General features: G+C 38.0%; 1 protein-coding gene across 3 annotated transcripts in view; it reads right to left on the bottom strand.

The window, feature by feature from the left end:
* The window catches only part of LOC133557236 (serine/arginine repetitive matrix protein 2-like), a 94241-nt gene that overhangs the window by 43188 nt on the left and 29252 nt on the right, over positions 1 to 21801 (bottom strand). For all 3 annotated transcript variants that reach the window (XM_061907550.1, XM_061907551.1, XM_061907549.1), the window contains one exon: positions 2838 to 2902. In XM_061907550.1, the coding sequence (XP_061763534.1) occupies positions 2838 to 2902 (65 nt within the window). The remainder of the gene's footprint in view (positions 1 to 2837; positions 2903 to 21801) is intronic.

Here is a 21801-nt window from a genome sequence, read left to right as displayed (position 1 = left end):
ATTCCCCAAAAATTTTTTCAGATCTTTAAGATGTAAAGTGTAGCTCCTATTATGATGAGCAGTAAGTCTTGAACTATACAAAGTATTTCAATGGTCGGAAACTGCGCTTTTGCATGATAGACTAGTTACTATGGTCATCTAATTAGTTACTATGGTCATCTAATTAGTTACTATGGTCATCTAATTAGTTACTATGGTCATCTAATGAGTTACTATGGTCATCTAATTAGTTACTAAAGGTCATCTAAATAGTTACTATGGTCATGTAATTAGTTACTATGGTCATCTAATTAGTTACTATGGTCATCTAATTAGTTACTATGGTCATCTAATTAGTTACTATGGTCATCTAATTAGTTACTATGGTCATCTAATTAGTTACTATGGTCATCTAATGAGTTACTATGGTCATCTAATTAGTTACTAAAGGTCATCTAAATAGTTACTATGGTCATGTAATTAGTTACTATGGTCATCTAATTAGTTACTATGGTCATCTAATTAGTTACTATGGTCATCTAATTAGTTACTATGGTCATCTAATTAGTTACTATGGTCATCTAAATAGTTACTATGGTCATCTAATTAGTTACTATGGTCATCTAATTAGTTGCTAAGGTCATGTAATTAGTTACTATGGTCATCTAATTAGTTACTAAAGGTCATCTAAATAGTTACTATGGTCATGTAATTAGTTACTATGGTCATCTAATTAGTTACTATGGTCATCTAATTAGTTACTATGGTCATGTAATTAGTTACTATGGTCATCTAATTAGTTACTATGGTCATTTAAATAGTTACTATGGTCATCTAATTAGTTACTATGGTCATCTAATTAGTTACTATGGTCATCTAATTAGTTACTATGGTCATCTAATTAGTTACTATGGTCATGTAATTAGTTACTATGGTCATCTAATTAGTTACTATGGTCATCTAAATAGTTACTATGGTCATCTAATTAGTTACTATGGCCATCTAATTAGTTACTATGGTCATCTAATTAGTTACTATGGTCATGTAATTAGTTACTATGGTCATCTAATTAGTTACTATGGTCATGTAATTAGTTACTATGGTCATCTAATTAGTTACTATGGTCATGTAATTAGTTACTATGGTCATCTAATTAGTTACTATGGTCATGTAATTAGTTACTATGGTCATGTAATTAGTTACTATGGTCATCTAATTAGTTACTATGGTCATCTAATTAGTTACTATGGTCATTTAATTAGTTACTATGGTCATCTAATTAGTTACTATGGTCATCTAATTAGTTACTATGGTCATTTAATTAGTTACTATGGTCATCTAATTAGTTACTATGGTCATCTAATTAGTTACTATGGTCATCTAATTAGTTACTATGGTCATCTAGTTAGTTACTATGGTCATCTAATTACTTACAATGGTCATCTAAGCCACAGCAGCTCAGACGAGGCATCAAGTAGTGTGGGTGGGGAGCGTTTCCACAGAGCGTTTCCAGAGCAGCCAGCCTAGAATGAGGGTATCAGGGACAAATTGCGGAAGGACATTTTTCTAACAAAGTTCTAAAACTTAGTGATATATCAGATTGAAGGTGTTTTTTCTTACCCTTCGCGTTCATATTTCGCTGATTTTGTTGCATTTTTGTTGATTGTAAAATATGTCGATTGGGAAGGGGTGTGATGTTGTCAATATTCAGTGTTTTATCGTTCATAGTTAATATTGTAAATCCCACAAATCTTTATTTTCATGTAAATTCTGGGTGTCTAATTCACGAAAAAAATGTAATTCCATTCCGTTTTTAAGGAGTTGTATTAGTGTTCCGAAAAATAGCCTCCAGAGACATTTTTACTCTAAATCTGCCCCCCGAGTCAAAATAATTGCCCAGGCCTGCTTTAGGAGGTACTTGTGGCCCAACATTGGGCCCCTGCCCTATGGTTTAGAAGATTTTTTTTTAACCTGTTGTGAGCCAAGGCACATTTTTTTGCGTTAAAATAATCCGGAGGCTCACCACCAGCAGAAATCATTAAAAACATAATATGTCTTACCTTATCCACACACCATAATAATACTTGTTTGTAGAAGCACATCAAACGGTGCAGCCAACACATATCTCTTATGTTTGACTGCCATCTACTCGTCACACTTATCATTACACTTTGTACCAAATAAAATTGCTTCGAGGTGGGTAAGCTCAACCAAACCTATTCCTTACATCAGGGCGCACCCGGTTATAAGGCGCACTATCGAGTTTTGAGGAAAAATAAGGATTTTAAGTGCGCCTTATAGTCCGGAAAATATGGTATGTGGAGTATCATTGATGTTTTTTGTGCTTTGTGTGTAATGTTACAGTAGCCAAAACTATTAAATATACTTGTTAAATAAAAATTATGCATTTTTTATAATGAATACTTAGACCTACTATGCTACTGTAGTTTAATATTTGTGGCTATGGAGGTGCTTGGAGAGTTTTGTGAGGTGGTACTTGGTGAACAAAGTTTTTAGAACCACTGGTTTACCCTGTTAAACTGTAAATAGGTCAGATATACTTCTTCAAAACATTTGAAGTCAAGAGTAAGATGACTATTTCAGTGTTGTTATTTGAGTACGGTCCAACAGAGGTTAAAGAACCCTTGGTTTAGAATCTGTGTCAAACATGCAGATTTTTGTTTTGATTATTAATGATTATGTTTGCATTGATTTTTCATCCAATCGATAGCCTCACAACATGACATTAGCACCACAACCAACATGCCGCCGCTGATTATTCAGGGCTAAAGTTGGGTAATGTGAGGTTCCAGCCTGTATCTCGGTCTTTCACGGTGTTCCAAGTGAAAGCAGGTTACCTGTTTGATGACAGGAGAGCCTTGGTCATGTGTCCGCCACGTCTTCCTGTGACTTCTACCCTCGTCTGCAACGTGAAGGCAAAACAAAAGTGGTCACACGTTCCAACAACTTGTGCTCCTCCTCTCTTAAACACACACACACACACACACACACACACACACACACACACACACACACACACACACACACGACCTTGTATTTCTTACCTTCTTGAGACCTGAGAAAAATGCCCTACCTCTTTAGGACCAGCCTTTCCAGATAAATAAAGATGTGTATTTACAACATTAATAATACATACATACTATGCAAATATAAAAAAATCTTGCTGTAAAAATTTCACAAGAAAAAGGTCACAATTTCACAATTTCACAAGAAAAACTTTTGGCAGTTTTATAACAAAAGTGTCAGGATTTGGACAATGACTTGGATTTTTTTACCGATGCAGAGGAAAGTTGGCACGAGCGAGACGTGAATGTAAGTATATGTTTATTCTAAAACACTGCAACTAACAAAAGGCGCACCCGTCCAAAGGCAAAACCCAGTAACTCAATTTTGGTTAAAACTGAGCTGATGATAATTTTGGAGTTCCTAGGTGAGGGGTGCCCACACTTTTTCTTGCAGGCGAGCTACTTTTCAATTGACCAACTCGAGGGGATCTACCTCATTTATATATATCTTTTATATTTATTTATTTATGAAAGAGACATTTTTGTAAACAAGTTAAATGTGTTTAATGATAATACAAGCATGTGTAACACATATAGATGTCTTTCTTTCACAAAGACAAGAATATAAGTTGGTGTATTACCTGATTCTGATGACTTGCATTGATTGGAATCAGACAGTAATGATGATAACGCCCACATTTTCAAATGGAGGAGAAAAAAAGTTGTCCTTTCTGTACAATACCACATGAAAGTGGTTGGTTTTTGGCATCTAATTCATCCAGCTTCCATACACTTTACAAGAAAAACATTGGCGGCAAATTCCGTAGCTTGCTTGATTGACATTCACGGCACCCGAGGGTCTTGTGAGATGACGCTGGCTGCTGCCAGTTCATTATTATGAAAAAATGACAGAGAGGAAGGCGAGAAACACTTTTTATTTCAACAGACTTTCGTGCCGTCCCTTCCGTCAAAACTCTAAAGGCCGACTGCACATTTCCTATCTTCACAATAAAAGCCCTGCTTCATGCTGCCTGCGCTAACAAAATAAGAGTCTCGGAAAGCTGGCGTGCACAAGTGATGTGCACGCCAGCTTTCTGAGGGATCGCTTGTGCACGCCAGTTTTCCGAGACTCTGTATTTAGGCCCCAAAGGGAATACGCGGTAGAAAATGGATGGATGGATGGAGTTGGAAATTCACAAGAAAAAGGTCAGAATTTCGCAAGAAAAATTTTGGCAGTACTATAATAAAGTCATCATTTTACTCAGCACAAGTCAAACTTTTACAAGAAAAACGGAATATTTGTGCAATATCATGATAAAATAAGGAATTTTGCTCAATAACAGTCGCAATTTTACAAGAAAAGTAGAACATTTTGGCAATTTCATGAAAAGAGTCGTAATTTTACTCTACAAAAGAAAACTTTAAAATGTTGGCAACATTATAATAATTTTTGGGGAATTTTACTTGGCAAAAAGATGACCAAAGTCATAATTTTACTGCAAAAATGTCTCTATTTTACAAGAACAAAAAAAATGGCAATATTGTGATAAAAGCCAAAATTTTACCCATGTCACCATTTTGCATTTAAAATGATTTTACATAAACAATTAATAATTTTACAAGATTTTTTTGCAATATTACAGAAACAGAAGGAATATGAGATTTTTGTTTTTTGAATTTTTTGTTTGTAACTGTTTTTTAATATTCATTATTTTACTTCAAGTTATTACAGTATGTCTCTTTCTCTCTTTATATATATATATATATATATATATATATATATATATATATATATATATATTCATATATATATATATATGTATATATATATATATATATATATATTTATAAATATATATATATATATGATTATATATATATATATATATATATATATATATATATATATATATATATATATGCGAATTTTGTGAATTGTGAATTATATTTATATAGCGCTTTTGCTCTAGTGACTGAAAGCGCTTTACATAGTGAAACCCGATATCTAATTTTTACATTTAAACCAGTGTGGGTGGCACTGGTAGCAGGTGGGTAAAGTGTCTTGCCCAAGGGCACAGCGGCTGTGAATAGGATGGCAGAAGCGGGGATCGAACCTGCAACCCTCAAGTTGCTGGCACGGCCGCTTTACCAACCGAGCTATACCGCTTATATACATATATATAATTAATTTTAGCCAAAGGAGGCGCTATTCAATTTCTTCCACACACTTGTTATTTCATATGTTGACCAGAGGGGGAGCGCTTTTAAAACCGACACACAGTCAATGGGAAAAATCCCTCATTTGGATAGATTTCACCACCAGGGGTGCAAATGAGACATTCTCTATTAGATGCAATGGTATTCAGTATTGGGACCATGATTTATGTCCTAACTTGTTCACACCTCCTCATATGGAAGCTACTTGTCCTTGTTCATGTCTCGATAAGCTTCTTCTTTTTCTCTATCTTCTTGTTATGTGACATTCATCCTCCACTGTTGCCATTTCTAATATAAAGTCGTGTAAAGTTCTTACTTATATCTGTCAGTAAACTCGCCATGAAAGCGCTAAAACATACCGGTGTAGTGAGTTTACATTATTCACCCAAGGAACTTTAGTTATTAGAGTTCCGTTCGGACGTTTTTTCACGGGACACTCTTCCGGTGGTGTTGTTTCCAGATGAGGAGATGCTGCTTCGTTATTGATTGAAGTAAAGTCTGAATGTCATTAAAACAGTTAGCTCCATCTTTTGACACTTCTTCCACTCCCGTCCTTGCACGCTACACCGCTACAACAAAGATGACGGGGAGAAGACGCTGCCAAAGGTGAGCCACGTAAATATATATGTGAATTTTGTGAATTGTGAATTATATTTATATAGCGCTTTTTCTCTAGTGACTCAAAGCGCTTTACATAGTGAAACCCAATATCTAATTTTTACATTTAAACCAGTGTGGGTGGCACTGGGAGTAGGTGGGTAAAGTGTCTTGCCCAAGGACACAACGGCAGTGAATAGGATGGCAGAAGCGGGGATCGAACCTGCAACCCTCAAGTTGCTGGCACGGCCGCTCTACCAACCGAGCTATACCGCTTATATACATATATATAATTAATTTTAGCCAAAGGAGGCGCTATTCAATTTCTTACACACACTTGTTATTTCATATGTTAAAACCGACACACAGTCAATGGGAAAAAATCCCTCATTTGGATAGATTTCACCACCAGGGGTGCAAATGAGACATTCTCTATTTGATCAATCAATCAATCAATGTTTATTTATATAGCCCCAAATCACAAATGTCTCAAAGGACTGTACAAATCATTACGACTACAACATCCTCGGAAGAACCCACAAAAGGGCAAGGAAAACTCACACCCAGTGGGCAGGGAGAATTCACATCCAGTGGGACGCCAGTGACAATGCTGACTATGAGAAACCTTGGAGAGGACCTCAGATGTGGGCAACCCCCCCCCCTCTAGGGGACCGAAAGCAATGGATGTCGAGCGGGTCTAACATGATACTGTGAAAGTTCAATCCATAGTGGCTCCGACACAGCCGCGAGAGTTCAGTTCAAGCGGATCCAAGACAGCAGCAGGAAACCATCTCAAGCGGAGGCGGATCAGCAGCGTAGAGATGTCCCCAACCGATACAGGCGAGCGGTCCATCCTGGGTCCCGACGAGCGGTCCATCCTGGGTCTCGACTCTGGACAGCCAGTGCTTCATCCATGGTCATCGGACCGGAGCCCCTCCACAGTGAATAGGATGGCAGAAGCAGGGATCGAACCTGCAACCCTCAAGTTTCTGGCACGGCCGCTCTACCAACCGAGCTATACCTCTTATATATATGTATAATTAATTTTGGCCAAAGGAGGCGCTATTCAATTTCTTACACACACTTGTTATTTCATATGTTGACCAGAGGGGGAGCGCTTTTAAAACCGACACACAGTCAATGGGAAAAAATCCCTCATTTGGATAGATTTCACCACCAGGGGTGCACATGAGACATTCTCTATTAGATGCAATGGTACCTAACTTGTTCACACCTCCTCATATGGAAGCTACTTGTCCTTGTTGATGTCTCGAGAAGGCTCGAAATACAAGAACACGCACACACATTCACTCTCGAATTGTTTGGCGTGACACAGTGACAATGTTGACAGTGTCAACAATGGACGTCGACGCCACAAAGTGACTCCCGCGCCTCTCTCACTGACAGGAAGTGGTCACGTCTCTCCACAGGTGGCATCTTTGGCCTCCCCGGCGACATTTCCACACGCTGTGGCTGCTGCTGTTGCCATGCCAACCGACCCGCTTTCACTTTGGGAGGACCCCTCCAACCCTCCTCCCCTCCGCCTCCACTGAACGCAGTGGAGAGGTATTCTTATTCCAAGGTAGAACGTGGGGGACGAGTTTGAAAAAAAAAAGGTGCCTCTTTTGTGCACAAAAAAAAGCAAGCGATCGCAGCTGGAAAAACCCAAATATTGTGTCAGATAATTGTGTTCCGTCTGACTCAGCCAACGTCCGAGCGGGGGGAGTAAAAAGCCGCAGACTAATTTGCGATGCTTCCCTCCCACTCCCAGAAGAATCTGATCAATCCTCCAGCAGTGTTAGTGCCCATCTTAGTCTAGATGGCCTATTACCAGAGGTGGGTGGAGAAGCCAGGAATTGTACTCAAGTAAGAGTACTGTTACTTTACAGATTTATTACTCAAGTAAAAGTAAAGAGTAGTCACCCAAATATTTACTTGAGTAAAAGTAAAAAGTGTGTTGTGAAAAAAGTACTGAGTAACTGATGAGTAACCTGATTACGGCAACAAGTAATGCACAAAAACATAAAAATAGCAACGAGCAAATTCAGAGCCAGGAATATCTCTTAAGCAACTAAAACAATAATATATATTAAATAATAGTACATTTAAATAAAAAAAATTAAGGCACATTGAGCCACAATAACTTAACAGCACCATAGGCTCAGTAGGCATTGATTGATTGATTGATTGATTGATTGATTGATTGAAACTTTTATTAGTAGATTGCACAGTACAGTACATATTCCATACAATTGACCACTAAATAGTAACACCCCAATAAGATTTTCGACGTTAATCAATTACTTAATAAATGACCAAGTTGAGGTGATCTACCTCATATATATATATACATACACACATATCATATATATATATACATACCTTTATATATACAGTATATAATTTATATTTATTTATTTTGCCGTTTTTGTTGACATGTTAAAGGTGTTTTAATGAGTATACATGCGTGTTTAACATATAGATTCCTATCTTTCATGAAGACAAGAATATAAGTTGGTGTATTACCTGATTCTGATGACTTGCATTGATTGGAATCAGACAGTATAGTGCTGATAACGTCCACGTTTTCAAATGGAGGAGAAAAAAAGCTCCTCCTTTCGGTCTAATACCACATGAAAGTCGTTGATTTTTGGCATTTAATTTGTCCAGCTTCCATATTCGTTTTTATACACTTTACAAGAAATACATTGGCGGCAAACTCCGTAGCTAGTTTGTTTGCGCTGGCTTTCGGAGACTCTTATTTTGATAGCGCAGGCGCGATGGAGCAGCACTTTTATTGTGAAGACAGAAACTGTGCGATCAGTCTTTAGGCTTTTGAAATAAAAAGAGTCTTTTTTCCTTTACACTTTTTATTGATTGGTTGATTGATTGAAACTTTTATTAGTAGATTGCACAGTACAGTACATATTCCGTACAATTGACCACTAAATGGTAACACTCCAATTAGTTTTTCAACATGTCGGGTTCTACGTGTGACGGTCATGTGACCGCCTGGCTCTGTTTGATTGGTCCAACGTCACCAGTGACTGCATTTGATTGGTGAAACGCAAGCATGCGTAGTTCCCACTTTGAATGCGCGTCTGACAAAAACAAAACAAACAAAGCGTGCATTAACAGATCGATTGTAGATAAATGGAACGGAGTAAAAGTAGCGTTTCTTCTCTATAAATATACTCAAGTAAAAGTAAAAGTATGTTGCATAAAAACTACTCTTAGAAGTACAATTTATCCCAAAAGTTACTCAAGTAGATGTAACGGAGTAAATGTAGCGCGTTACTACCCACCTCTGCCTATTACCCAGCAGGCACAAGACATTGAGACAACGTTGATTATACGTACATGTCCGTAAAAACTGACAAAATAGTTGTATTTGTAAATTGAGACAACGTTGATGTCCAACGTTGGATCAACGTCGTTGGTTGTGAGATGACCAAATTTTGATGGTTAAATCAACTTCACAACCTGACAATGAATCAATGTTGTCAAAAAAGTATGTTGTTTCAATGTTTGAGTTGTAAAATATTGGTGGGGAAAATGACCAACAATCAATGGTCAAATTGTCAGGACTTCGACTATGACTTGGATTGTTTCTTCGACCCAAAGGAAAATTGGCGAGAGCCAGACGTGAATTATTTACTAAACACTATAACTAACAAAAAACGCAAACAAAGGGCGCTCACAAGGAGGTACAGACACTTGGCTACTGAAAACAAAACGGCAGTGACTAGCATGAAAAGCATGTTGTTTCAATGTTTGAGTTGTAAAATACTGGTTGAGAAATTACCAAAATTCAATGGTCAAATCAAAGTCATAACCCAACATTGATTAAACATTGTCAAAAAGTATGTTGTTTCAACGTTGTTTTTGTGTTATGACATATTGGTTGAGAAATGACAAAAATTCAATGGTCAAATCAACGTCAGAACCCACCATTGATTAAACGTCGTCAAAAAACATGTTGTTTCAATGTTTGTGTTTTAAAATACTGGTTGAGAAAAGACCAAAATTCAATGGTCAAATCAAAGTCAGAACCCAACATTGATTAAACGTCGTCAAAAAACATGTTTCAATGTTTGAGTTGTAAAAAATTGGTTGGGTAATGACAACAATTCAATGGTCGAATCAACGTCACAACCCACCATTGATTAAACGTTGTCAAAAAGAATGTTGTTTCAATGTTTGAATTGTAAAAAATTGGTTGGGAAATGACAAAAATTCAATGGTCGAATCAACGTCTGAACCCAACATTGACTAAACGTTGTTAAAAAGTATGTTGTTTCAATGTTGTATTTGTGTTGTCAAATATTGTTGTGAAAAATGACCAACATTCAAAGGTCAAATCAATGTCGGAACCCAACATTGATTAAACGTCATCAGAAAGCATGTTGTTTCAATGTTTGAGTTGTAAAAAATTGGTGGGGAAAATGACCAACATTCAATGGTCGAATCAACGTCTGAACCCAACATTGATTAAACGTCGTCAAAAAACATGTTGTTTCAATGTATGAGTTGTAAAAAAATTGGTTAGGAAATGAAAAAAATTCAATGGTCAAATCAACGTCAGAACCCAACATTTATTAAACGTTGTCAAAAAGCATGTTGTTTCAATGTTTGTGTTTTAAAATATTGGTTGGGAAATGACCAAAATTCAATGGTCAAAATCAACGTCGGAACCCGACATTGATTAAACGTCGTCATAAACATGTTGTTCAATGTTTGTGTCGTAAAATATTGGTTGGGAAATGACCAAAATTCAATGGTCAGATCAAAGTCAGAACCCAACATTGATTAAACGTCGTCAAAAAACATGTTTCAATGTTTGAGTTGTAAAAAAATTGGTTGGAAAATGACCAAAATTCAATGGTCAAATCAAAGTCAGAACCCAACATTGATTAAACGTCGTCAAAAAACATGTTTCAATGTTTGAATTGTAAAAAAATTGGTTGGAAAATGACCAAAATTCAATGGTCAGATCAACGTCGGAACCCGACATTGATTAAACATCGTCAAAAAATATGTTGTTTCAATGTTTGTGTTTTAAAATACTGGTTGAGAAATGACCAAAATTCAATGGTCGAATCAAAGTCAGAACCCAACATTGATTAAACGTTGTCAAAATGCATGTTGTTTCAATGTTTGTGTTTTAAAATATTGGTTGGGAAATGACCAAAATTCAATGGTCAAAATCAACGTCGGAACCTGACATTGATTAAACGTCGTCATAAACATGTTGTTCAATGTTTGTGTCGTAAAATATTGGTCGGGAAATGACCAAAATTCAATGGTCTAATCAAAGTCAGAACCCAACATTGATTAAACGTCGTCAAAAAACATGTTTCAATGTTTGAGTTGTAAAAAAATTGGTTGGAAAATGACCAAAATTCAATGGTCAGATCAACGTCGGAACCCGACATTGATTAAACGTCGTCAAAAAGCATGTTGTTCCAACGTTATGTTTAAGTTGCTCAACGTCAAGATCTAATTCAACAAGTTTTCTGCGTTATTTTAATGTCTTGTGCCTGCTGTGTAAGCTTTAGCTAAAAAGCATGTGGGCACAGACCCGCTGGAAATGGGACAGCTTATCCAAACAGAAAGACTGTTATTTTTATTTTTTTTATTGGCAACATTGTGCTCATTACCCTTGAGCAATTTTCGATTTGGATGATTTTATTCTGGTTGAAAAAGCTTCAAAGACCTTCACTCTGGTTAAAAGTACTTCTGCGAAATTGTTGACAGTCAAGGACATAACAGGAGATGACGGCCAGAGGGAAGGTCTGGAATTCAAAACAGCTTCATTTCCTTTCCTGGACTAAACACCATTAGGATCTTTTATGGTTTGATGTCCTCAAACCAGTTAAGTTTTACGATATTTTGATAAGAGCGCAATTTGATCTAATTAGAGATAAATGCCGCTGTTCCGTCTGCAGAATGCAAATATGCAGACTCCGTTTTTGTACACACCACTAATCGCTTTTAAAACTGTTCGCCAAAACGTTGGCCCCGGTTTTTGCACACCGTCTCAGGTATCGTACGGCCGAAACTATGAATGTAACAAACTTATTCGTCCGTCCGGGTATCAGAATCAAGAGCCCAAACAAAACAATCCCCATGCTGGAGTTGGGAACAACTGGCAAAACAACCCACCCTGGGGCCGAAGAAAGTTGTGAGTTGTAGAACAGTGCTGTGGGGTTGCAGGGTCACGACAGTGTGACATGTTGATGCCATGGAGTTTTATTTGTGTGATTGCATATGTTGTGCGTTCCTGGATACGACACTAGTGCCAAAAAGGCGAGGAATGCGATTGAATTCAAGAAAAAACTCATAGAAAAGTGTGAAGTTGGCAAGAGAAACTGTCAATTTTCATTTTTCAATAACATTCATCGTTCGCATGTCATTTACATAAATTCATGCATGTAAAACTTTAATCCATCCATCCATCCATCTTCTTCCGCTTACCCGAGGTCGGGTCGCGGGGGCAGCAGCCTAAGCAGGGAAGCCCAGACTTCCCTCTCCCCAGCCACTTCGTCCAGCTCTTCCCGGGGGATCCCGAGGCGTTCCCAGGCCAGCCGAGAGACATAGTCTTCCCAACGTGTCCTGGGTCTTCCCCGTGGCCTCCTACCGGTTGGACGTGCCCTAAACACCTCCCTCGGGAGGCGTTCGGGTGGCATCCTGACCAGATGCCCGAACCACCTCATCTGGCTCCTCTCGATGTGAAGGAGCAGCGGCTTTACTTTGAGTTCCTCCCGGATGGCAGAGCTTCTCACCCTATCTCTAAGGGAGAGACCCAAACTCATTTGGGCCGCTTGTACCCGTGATCTTATCCTTTCGGTCATGACCCAAAGCTCATGACCATAGGTGAGGATGGGAACGTAGATCGACCGGTAAATTGAGAGCTTTGCCTTCCGGCTCAGCTCCTTCTTCACCACAACGGATCGGTACAACGTCCGCATTACTGAAGACGCCGCACCGATCTCACGATCCACTCTTCCCTCACTCGTGAACAAGACTCCTAGGTACTTGAACTCCTCCACTTGGGGCAGGGTCTCCTCCCCAACCCGGAGATGGCACTCCACCCTTTTCCGGGAGAGAACCATGGACTCGGACTTGGAGGTGCTGATTCTCATTCCGGCCGCTTCACACTCGGCTGCGAACCGATCCAGTGAGAGCTGAAGATCCCGGTCAGATGAAGCCAACAGGACCACATCATCTGCAAAAAGCAGAGACCTAATCCTGCGGCCACCAAACCGGAACCCCTCAACGCCTTGACTGCACCTAGAAATTCTGTCCATAAAAGTTATGAACAGAATCGGTGACAAAGGACAGCCTTGGCGGAGTCCAACCAAACTTTAATCGTTTTTCATAAAACATGGTTTGTGTTCTGCGATGAGGTGGCGACTTGTCCAGGGTGTACGCCGCCTTCCGCCCGCAGCTGAGATGGATGGATGGATGTGTTCAAAAACCCGGGTTAATCGGATTTGGATTATAATTAATGGTCAAATTTGAGCAGATTTAGCCGTTGTCTGACCTTTGGAATGGATTTGTTATGGGGTCGCATGGAAGCTGGCGGCAGGACCCCAGGATGCAGAGACAAGAGGCGACGTGCAGTTATAATGGTGATTTAATAATCCTCAAAAGACGGCGCCAGAGGACAAGGCTGGATCATTCTAGCTCACCTATTAGCATAAGCAATAGGGATGGGAATCGAAAACTGGTTCTGATACCAGTGTATCAATTTCTTGAAATCGCTTGCCATTTTTTGAAAAGGATCTTCTGGGAGAGGATGAAGCCATCACGCAATGTTTGTAGTGGCGTTGGCGCCCGGGCGGAGGAAACGCTCTGAAGTTTGCCGATATTTTACGAGAAAAGATCGCTACGGCGCTACTTGTAATAATTCAGAGGTTGCTATTTCATTAAGACAGAGCTATTCAATTACATAACGATGAGGGCCGCAGTTTCAAGAACCCAAGGGCTCAGGGGCCGGACATCGAAGTTTCTTGAGAAAGTACATCCGCAGGTTATATTCCTTTGAGACTGCGTTTTAAATGCGAAGTAAACAATGGCTTTCAAGCATCCATTATTCTCACTAAATTAAAATACATTATTAGTCTTGCTACTCCTTTCCAGCGTGTGCAGCAAGACAAATAGTTAACAGCATGAAGAAACAGAAGTTCCAGAAGTTTTGTTGAGGATTGATGTTCCTAATTTTTTTATTTTTACAATTTATTTAGATTTTTTCCAGTGTCGATAGTGCCATTTTTGGTACTATTAAAGGGTACCACTCGGCCAGGAACGAAGGATGTCATCGAGCAGTGACTAAGTTTGTGGACAAAAGCTTGCAACAGTTTGCCACATACCTGTAGATGCTCCTTCGGTAGGTGAATAGTCAAGGTTCAATCAATCAATATGTGTATGTATGTATATATGTATATGTATGTGTATATGTATAAATATGCACATGTATGGATGTATGCATGTATGTGGATACATATATATATATATATATATATATATATATATATATATATATATATATATATATATATATATATATATATATGTAGGTGTGGGAAAAATCACAAGACTACTTCATCTCTACAGAACTGTTTCATGAGGGGTTCCCTCAATCATCAGGAGATTTTAATGGAAGCATTCACATACAATGGTTTATATAGGGCACAGAGTGGGTGGGTACAGGCAGGCGTAGGGTGTGGTGATTGGCTCATATGTTACCTAGGAGGTGTTTCCGTCTGTGGCGGCATGTTGAAATGATTTCACTGCGCTTGTTGAGGGATGATAGATCTGGATGATATATAATAAACAGTTTCAAGAAGGAGCAGCGAGAACACCAAGAAGCGCATATGCCAAATCTTCAAAGAAAACGGCCTACGGATCTCGATTGAAGCCAACAAGCAAACCGTCAACTTCCTCGACGTCACTTTCAACCTGAGAAATAACAGCTACCAACCATTCACGAAACCCAACACAACACTCCAATACGTGCACCATGACAGCAACCACCCACCCACCACCACGAAAAGAATACCTACCGGAATTAATAAAAGGCTATCGATGCTGTGCTTTAGCAAAGCTGAATTCGACCAAGCAACCCCCCCGTACCAGAAAGCACTTGATGAAAGCGGATACAACTTCACCCTCACCTGTGAACCCATTCCAGGAAACCAACCAAAAAAGAGCAGAAAACGAAACAACATCATCTGGTACAATCCGCCATTCAGCAAAAACGTCTCAACCAACATCGGCCGCAAGTTCCTCACTCTGATCGACAAACACTTCCCCAAAGGCAACACCCTAAGAAAAATATTCAACAAGAACAACATTAAATTGAGCTACAGCTGTATGAATAACATGCAACAAATCATTTCAAACCACAACAAAGCAATTGCAAAAGGACTGCCTACCCCCAGACTAAACGACTCTGAAACCAATAAGGAATGTAACTGTCGCAAGAAACCTGATTGCCCTCTCAACGGGGGGTGCTTACAGACATCAGTCGTTTACCAAGCAAAGGTAACACGCAAGGACATTAACACATCCGACACGTACGTAGGATTAACCGAAGGAGCGTTCAAAACAAGATGGAATAATCACAACGCCTCCTTTAGAAACCAGACTTTGCAGAATTCTACAGAACTCAGCAAACACATTTGGAACCTCAGACAATAATGTTGAATATTCAATAACATGGCAAATTCTTGCATCCAGCACACCTTACAACAATGGTAATAAAAGATGCAACCTATGCTTAAAAGAGAAACTGTTTATTTTATATCATCCAGACCTGTCATCCCTCAACAAGCGCAGTGAAATAATTTCAACATGCCGCCACAGACGGAAACACCTCCTAGGTAACACATGAGCCAATCACCACGCCCTACGCCTGCCTGTACCCACCCACTCTGTGCCCTATATAAACCATTGTATGTGAATGCTTCCATTAAAGTCTCCTGATGATTGAGGGAACCCCTCATGAAACAGTTCTGTAGAGATGAAGTAGTCTTGGGATTTTTCCCACACATACATATTGCGCTCTACCGCGGTATCGAGCACTATTCTCTGGATAATCCAATCAAGACATATATATATATATACATAGCTTGCAAAGATTGTAATAAAGCCATTAAAAGAAGACAGCCTGCCGTTTCGTTAAACTTGAACACACACATCTTGACTTTTAATCATTCTAAGCCAGTAATTTCCAGAAGTTATCTCATCCTGTGAGGAGCCTCATTTTTACTAATGATTTCCAATGTTGCAAAAATGTGTATATTAAAAAATGAAAATATCCCATTTCTCTCAACAAAGATTTGCATCAGCCTTTGATAGTAGACTAATAATATACAGTATAGACACTTACATCATGTGTTGTCTTCATTATAACTCTTATACAAGACTTTTAAAGTCATTTTGATAGTAGGCTAATATAGACACTTACATCTTGTGTTGTCTTCATTATAACACTTATACAAGACTTTTAAAGTTATTTTGATAGTAGGCTAATATAGACACTTACATCATGTGTTGCCTTCATTATAACACTTATATACGACTTTTAAAGTCATTTTGATAGTAGGCTAATATAGACACTTACATCTTGTGTTGTCTTCATTATAACTCTTATACAAGACTTTTAAAGTTATTTTGATAGTAGGCTAATATAGACACTTACATCTTGTGTTGTCTTCATTATAACTCTTATACAAGACTTTTAAAGTTATTTTGATAGTAGGCTAATATAGACACTTACATCTTGTGTTGCCTTCATTATAACACTTATATAAGACTTTTAAAGTCATTTTGATAGTAGGTTAATATAGCTAATATAGACACTTACATCTTGTGTTGCCTTCATTATAACACTTATATAAGACTTTTAAAGTCATTTTGATAGTAGGCTAATATAGACACTTACATCATGTGTTGCCTTCATTATAACACTTATATAAGACTTTTAAAGTCATTTTGATAGTAGGTTAGTATAGCTAATATAGACACTTATATCATGTGTTGCCTTCATTATAACACTTATATAAGACTTTTAAAGTCATTTTGATAGTAGGCTAATATAGACACTTACATCTTGTGTTGCCTTCATTATAACACTTATATAAGACTTTTAAAGTCATTTTGATAGTAGGCTAATATAGACACTTACATATTGTGTTGCCTTCATTATAACACTTATATAAGACTTTTAAAGTCATTTTGATAGTAGGTTAATATAGCTAATATAGACACTTACATCATGTGTTGCCTTCATTATAATCTTATATAAAACTTTTAAAGTCATTTTGATAGTAGGCTAATATAGACACTTACATCATGTGTTGTCTTCATTATAACTCTTATACAAGACTTTTAAAGTCATTTTGATAGTAGGCTAATATAGACACTTACATCTTGTGTTGTCTTCATTATAACTCTTATACAAGACTTTTAAAGTTATTTTGATAGTAGGCTAATATAGACACTTACATCTTGTGTTGTCTTCATTATAACTCTTATACAAGACTTTTAAAGTTATTTTGATAGTAGGCTAATATAGACACTTACATCTTGTGTTGCCTTCATTATAACACTTATATAAGACTTTTAAAGTCATTTTGATAGTAGGTTAATATAGCTAATATAGACACTTACATCTTGTGTTGCCTTCATTATAACACTTATATAAGACTTTTAAAGTCATTTTGATAGTAGGCTAATATAGACACTTACATCATGTGTTGCCTTCATTATAACACTTATATAAGACTTTTAAAGTCATTTTGATAGTAGGTTAGTATAGCTAATATAGACACTTATATCATGTGTTGCCTTCATTATAACACTTATATAAGACTTTTAAAGTCATTTTGATAGTAGGCTAATATAGACACTTACATCTTGTGTTGCCTTCATTATAACACTTATATAAGACTTTTAAAGTCATTTTGATAGTAGGCTAATATAGACACTTACATATTGTGTTGCCTTCATTATAACACTTATATAAGACTTTTAAAGTCATTTTGATAGTAGGTTAATATAGCTAATATAGACACTTACATCATGTGTTGCCTTCATTATAATCTTATATAAAACTTTTAAAGTCATTTTGATAGTAGGTTAATATAGCTAATATAGACACTTACATCTTGTGTTGCCTTCATTATAACACTTATATAAGACTTTTAAAGTCATTTTGATAGTAGGCTAATATAGACACTTACATCTTGTGTTGCCTTCATTATAACACTTATATAAGACTTTTAAAGTCATTTTGATAGTAGGTTAATATAGCTAATATAGACACTTATATCATGTGTTGCCTTCATTATAACACTTATATAAGACTTTTAAAGTCATTTTGATAGTAGGCTAATATAAACACTTACATCATGTGTTGCCTTCATTATAACACTTATATAAGACTTTTAAAGTCATTTTGATAGTAGGTTAATATAGCTAATATAGACACTTATATCATGTGTTGCCTTCATTATAACACTTATATAAGACTTTTAAAGTCATTTTGATAGTAGGCTAATATAGACACTTACATCTTGTGTTGCCTTCATTATAACACTTATATAAGACTTTTAAAGTCATTTTGATAGTAGGCTAATATAGACACTTACATATTGTGTTGCCTTCATTATAACACTTATATAAGACTTTTAAAGTCATTTTGATAGTAGGTTAATATAGCTAATATAGACACTTACATCATGTGTTGCCTTCATTATAATCTTATATAAAACTTTTAAAGTCATTTTGATAGTAGGTTAATATAGCTAATATAGACACTTACATCTTGTGTTGCATTCATTATAACACTTATATAAGACTTTTAAAGTCATTTTGATAGTAGGCTAATATAGACACTTACATCTTGTGTTGCCTTCATTATAACACTTATATAAGACTTTTAAAGTCATTTTGATAGTAGGCTAATATAAACACTTACATCATGTGTTGCCTTCATTATAACACTTATATAAGACTTTTAAAGTCATTTTGATAGTAGGTTAATATAGCTAATATAGACACTTATATCATGTGTTGCCTTCATTATAACACTTATATAAGACTTTTAAAGTCATTTTGATAGTAGGCTAATATAGACACTTACATCTTGTGTTGCCTTCATTATAACACTTATATAAGACTTTTAAAGTCATTTTGATAGTAGGCTAATATAGACACTTACATATTGTGTTGCCTTCATTATAACACTTATATAAGACTTTTAAAGTCATTTTGATAGTAGGTTAATATAGCTAATATAGACACTTACATCATGTGTTGCCTTCATTATAACACTTATATAAGACTTTTAAAGTCATTTTGATAGTAGGTTAATAAAGCTAATATAGACACTTACATCTTGTGTTGCCTTCATTATAACACTTATATAAGGCTTTTAATATTTTTGCAGCTCCAGACAGATTTTTGTTTTGTATTTTTCGGTCCGATATGGCTCTTTCAACATTTTGGGTTGCCGACCCCTGTTTTAGGCAGATGACAAAGATTGTTAAACGTTTAAAAAAGTTGTGTAATTTCCACATATGTTTTATTTTGTTGAATTAAAATATAGCCTTTTTTTTTTCATTTTTAAAAAAAATAGTTTTTCAGTGCTATGTGTGTCATAGCCCGTGGCGCACCCAAGTGTGCATTCATCTGGGCGCACGCCACTCCGGCGGCAGCAGACGGCTGCATTCAATCAGTTCAAATACGGTGTTAGCTTTCACTGCTATGCTGATGACACCCAACTCTACATGCCCCTAAAGCTGACCAACACGCCGGATTGTAGTCAGCTGGAAGCGTGTCTTAATGAAATTAAACAATGGATGTCCGCTAACTTTTTGCAACTTAACGCCAAAAAAACGGAAATGCTGATTATCGGTCCTGCTAGACACCGACCTCTATTTAATAATACAACTTTAACATTTGACAACCAAATAATAAAACAAGGTGACTCGGTAAAGAATCTGGGTATTATCTTCGACCCAACTCTCTCCTTTGAGTCACACATTAAAAGCGTTACTAAAACGGCCTTCTTTCATCACCGTAATATCGCTAAAATTCGCTCCATTTTGTCCACTAAAGACGCCGAGATCATTATCCATGCGTTTGTTACGTCTCGTCTCGATTACTGTAACGTATTATTTTCGGGTCTCCCCATGTCTAGCATTAAAAGATTACAGTTGGTACAAAATGCGGCTGCTAGACTTTTGACAAGAACAAGAAAGTTTGATCACATTACGCCTGTACTGGCTCACCTGCACTGGCTTCCTGTGCACTTAAGATGTGACTTTAAGGTTTTACTACTTACGTATAAAATACTACACGGTCTAGCTCCATCCTATCTTGCCGATTGTATTGTACCATATGTCCCGGCAAGAAATCTGCGTTCAAAAGACTCCGGCTTATTAGTGATTCCTAGAGCCCAAAAAAAGTCTGCGGGCTATAGAGCGTTTTCCGTTCGGGCTCCAGTACTCTGGAATGCCCTCCCGGTAACAGTTCGAGAAACATTTAAGTCTCACCTTAAAACTCATCTGTATACTCTAGCCTTTAAATAGACCTCCTTTTTACACCAGTTGATCTGCCGCTTCTTTTCTTTCTCCTATGTCCCCCCCTCCCTTGTGGAGGGGGTCCGGTCCGATGACCATGGATGAAGTACTGGCTGTCCAGAGTCGAGACCCAGGATGGACCGCTCGTCGGGACCCAGGATGGACCGCTCGCCTGTATCGGTTGGGGACATCTCTACGCTGCTGCTCCGCCTCCGCTTGAGATGGTCTCCTGTGGACGGGACTCTCGCTGCTGTCTTGGATCCACTTTGAACTAAACTCTCGTGGCTGTGTTGGAGCCACTATGGATTGAACTTTCACAGTATCATGTCAGACCCCTTTCGACATCCATTGCTTTCGGTCCCCTAGAGGGGGGGGGTTGCCCACATCTGAGGTCCTCTCCAAGGTTTCTCATAGTCAGCATTGTCACTGGCGTCCCACTGGATGTGAATTCTCCCTGCCCACTGGGTGTGAGTTTTCCTTGCCCTTTTGTGGGTTCTTCCGAGGATGTTGTAGTCGTAATGATTTGTGCAGTCCTTTGAGACATTTGTGATTTGGGGCTATATAAATAAACATTGATTGATTGATTGATTCAATCACCACTCTACACACTTATTGCTGATGAGCTTCCTCGCCTTCTTAAGCCAGTGCAAACCTGCATTCCGGGCCAGAACGTAGCGGTCTGTTCCTGTATAGAAAGCCAACAAACCCTAGCTCTATGCACTCTCTCCGTCTCTCTGTGTTAATTTATCTTGTGTTTCCTTGTCGTCTTCCAGCAGCGTTCTTACGTTACCGCGTTACTCAGTGGCCTAGTGGTTAGAGTGTCCGCCCTGAAATCGGTAGGTTGTGAGTTCAAACCCCGGCCGAGTCATACCAAAGACTACAAAAAAAGGCACCCATTACCTCCCTGCTTGGCAATCAGCATCAAGGGTTGGAATTGGGGGTTAAATCACCAAAAATAATTCCAGGGCGCACCCCTCACCTCCCAGGGGGTGATCAAGGGTGATGGGTCGAATGCAGAGAAAAATTCCACCACACCTAGTGTTTGTGTGACAATCATTGTTGTTTTACGAGCTGTGTGTCTCGTCTCCCCGTATTCCCTCTGGTTCCTTGGCTGCCTCTTGGGCCTCGACCTCCCGCCTGGACACGGACTTTGACGCCTCACTCCCGCCCACAGACCTCCTTGCCCACTCTTGGATTTCCGTACCTCGTTTAACACTTCCGGTAACACTCTACAGATACTCGCTACACATAGTCACACACATATACATTTTGGATTAGTCACACTCCATTCTATTGTTAATATATGAATAAATATAGAGTCAAACGACGTCCCTGCGGTCTTTGCCGTCTTCTTCTCCTGTACACATAAGGTCACGTTAGCGCTAAAA

The sequence above is a fragment of the Nerophis ophidion genome, linkage group LG08 (assembly GCF_033978795.1).
Source record: "Nerophis ophidion isolate RoL-2023_Sa linkage group LG08, RoL_Noph_v1.0, whole genome shotgun sequence".
NCBI classification, from domain to species: Eukaryota; Metazoa; Chordata; class Actinopteri; order Syngnathiformes; family Syngnathidae; genus Nerophis; species Nerophis ophidion.
Note: the sequence above shows the minus strand (reverse complement) of the source record. Positions and strands in the feature narration are given on the sequence as shown.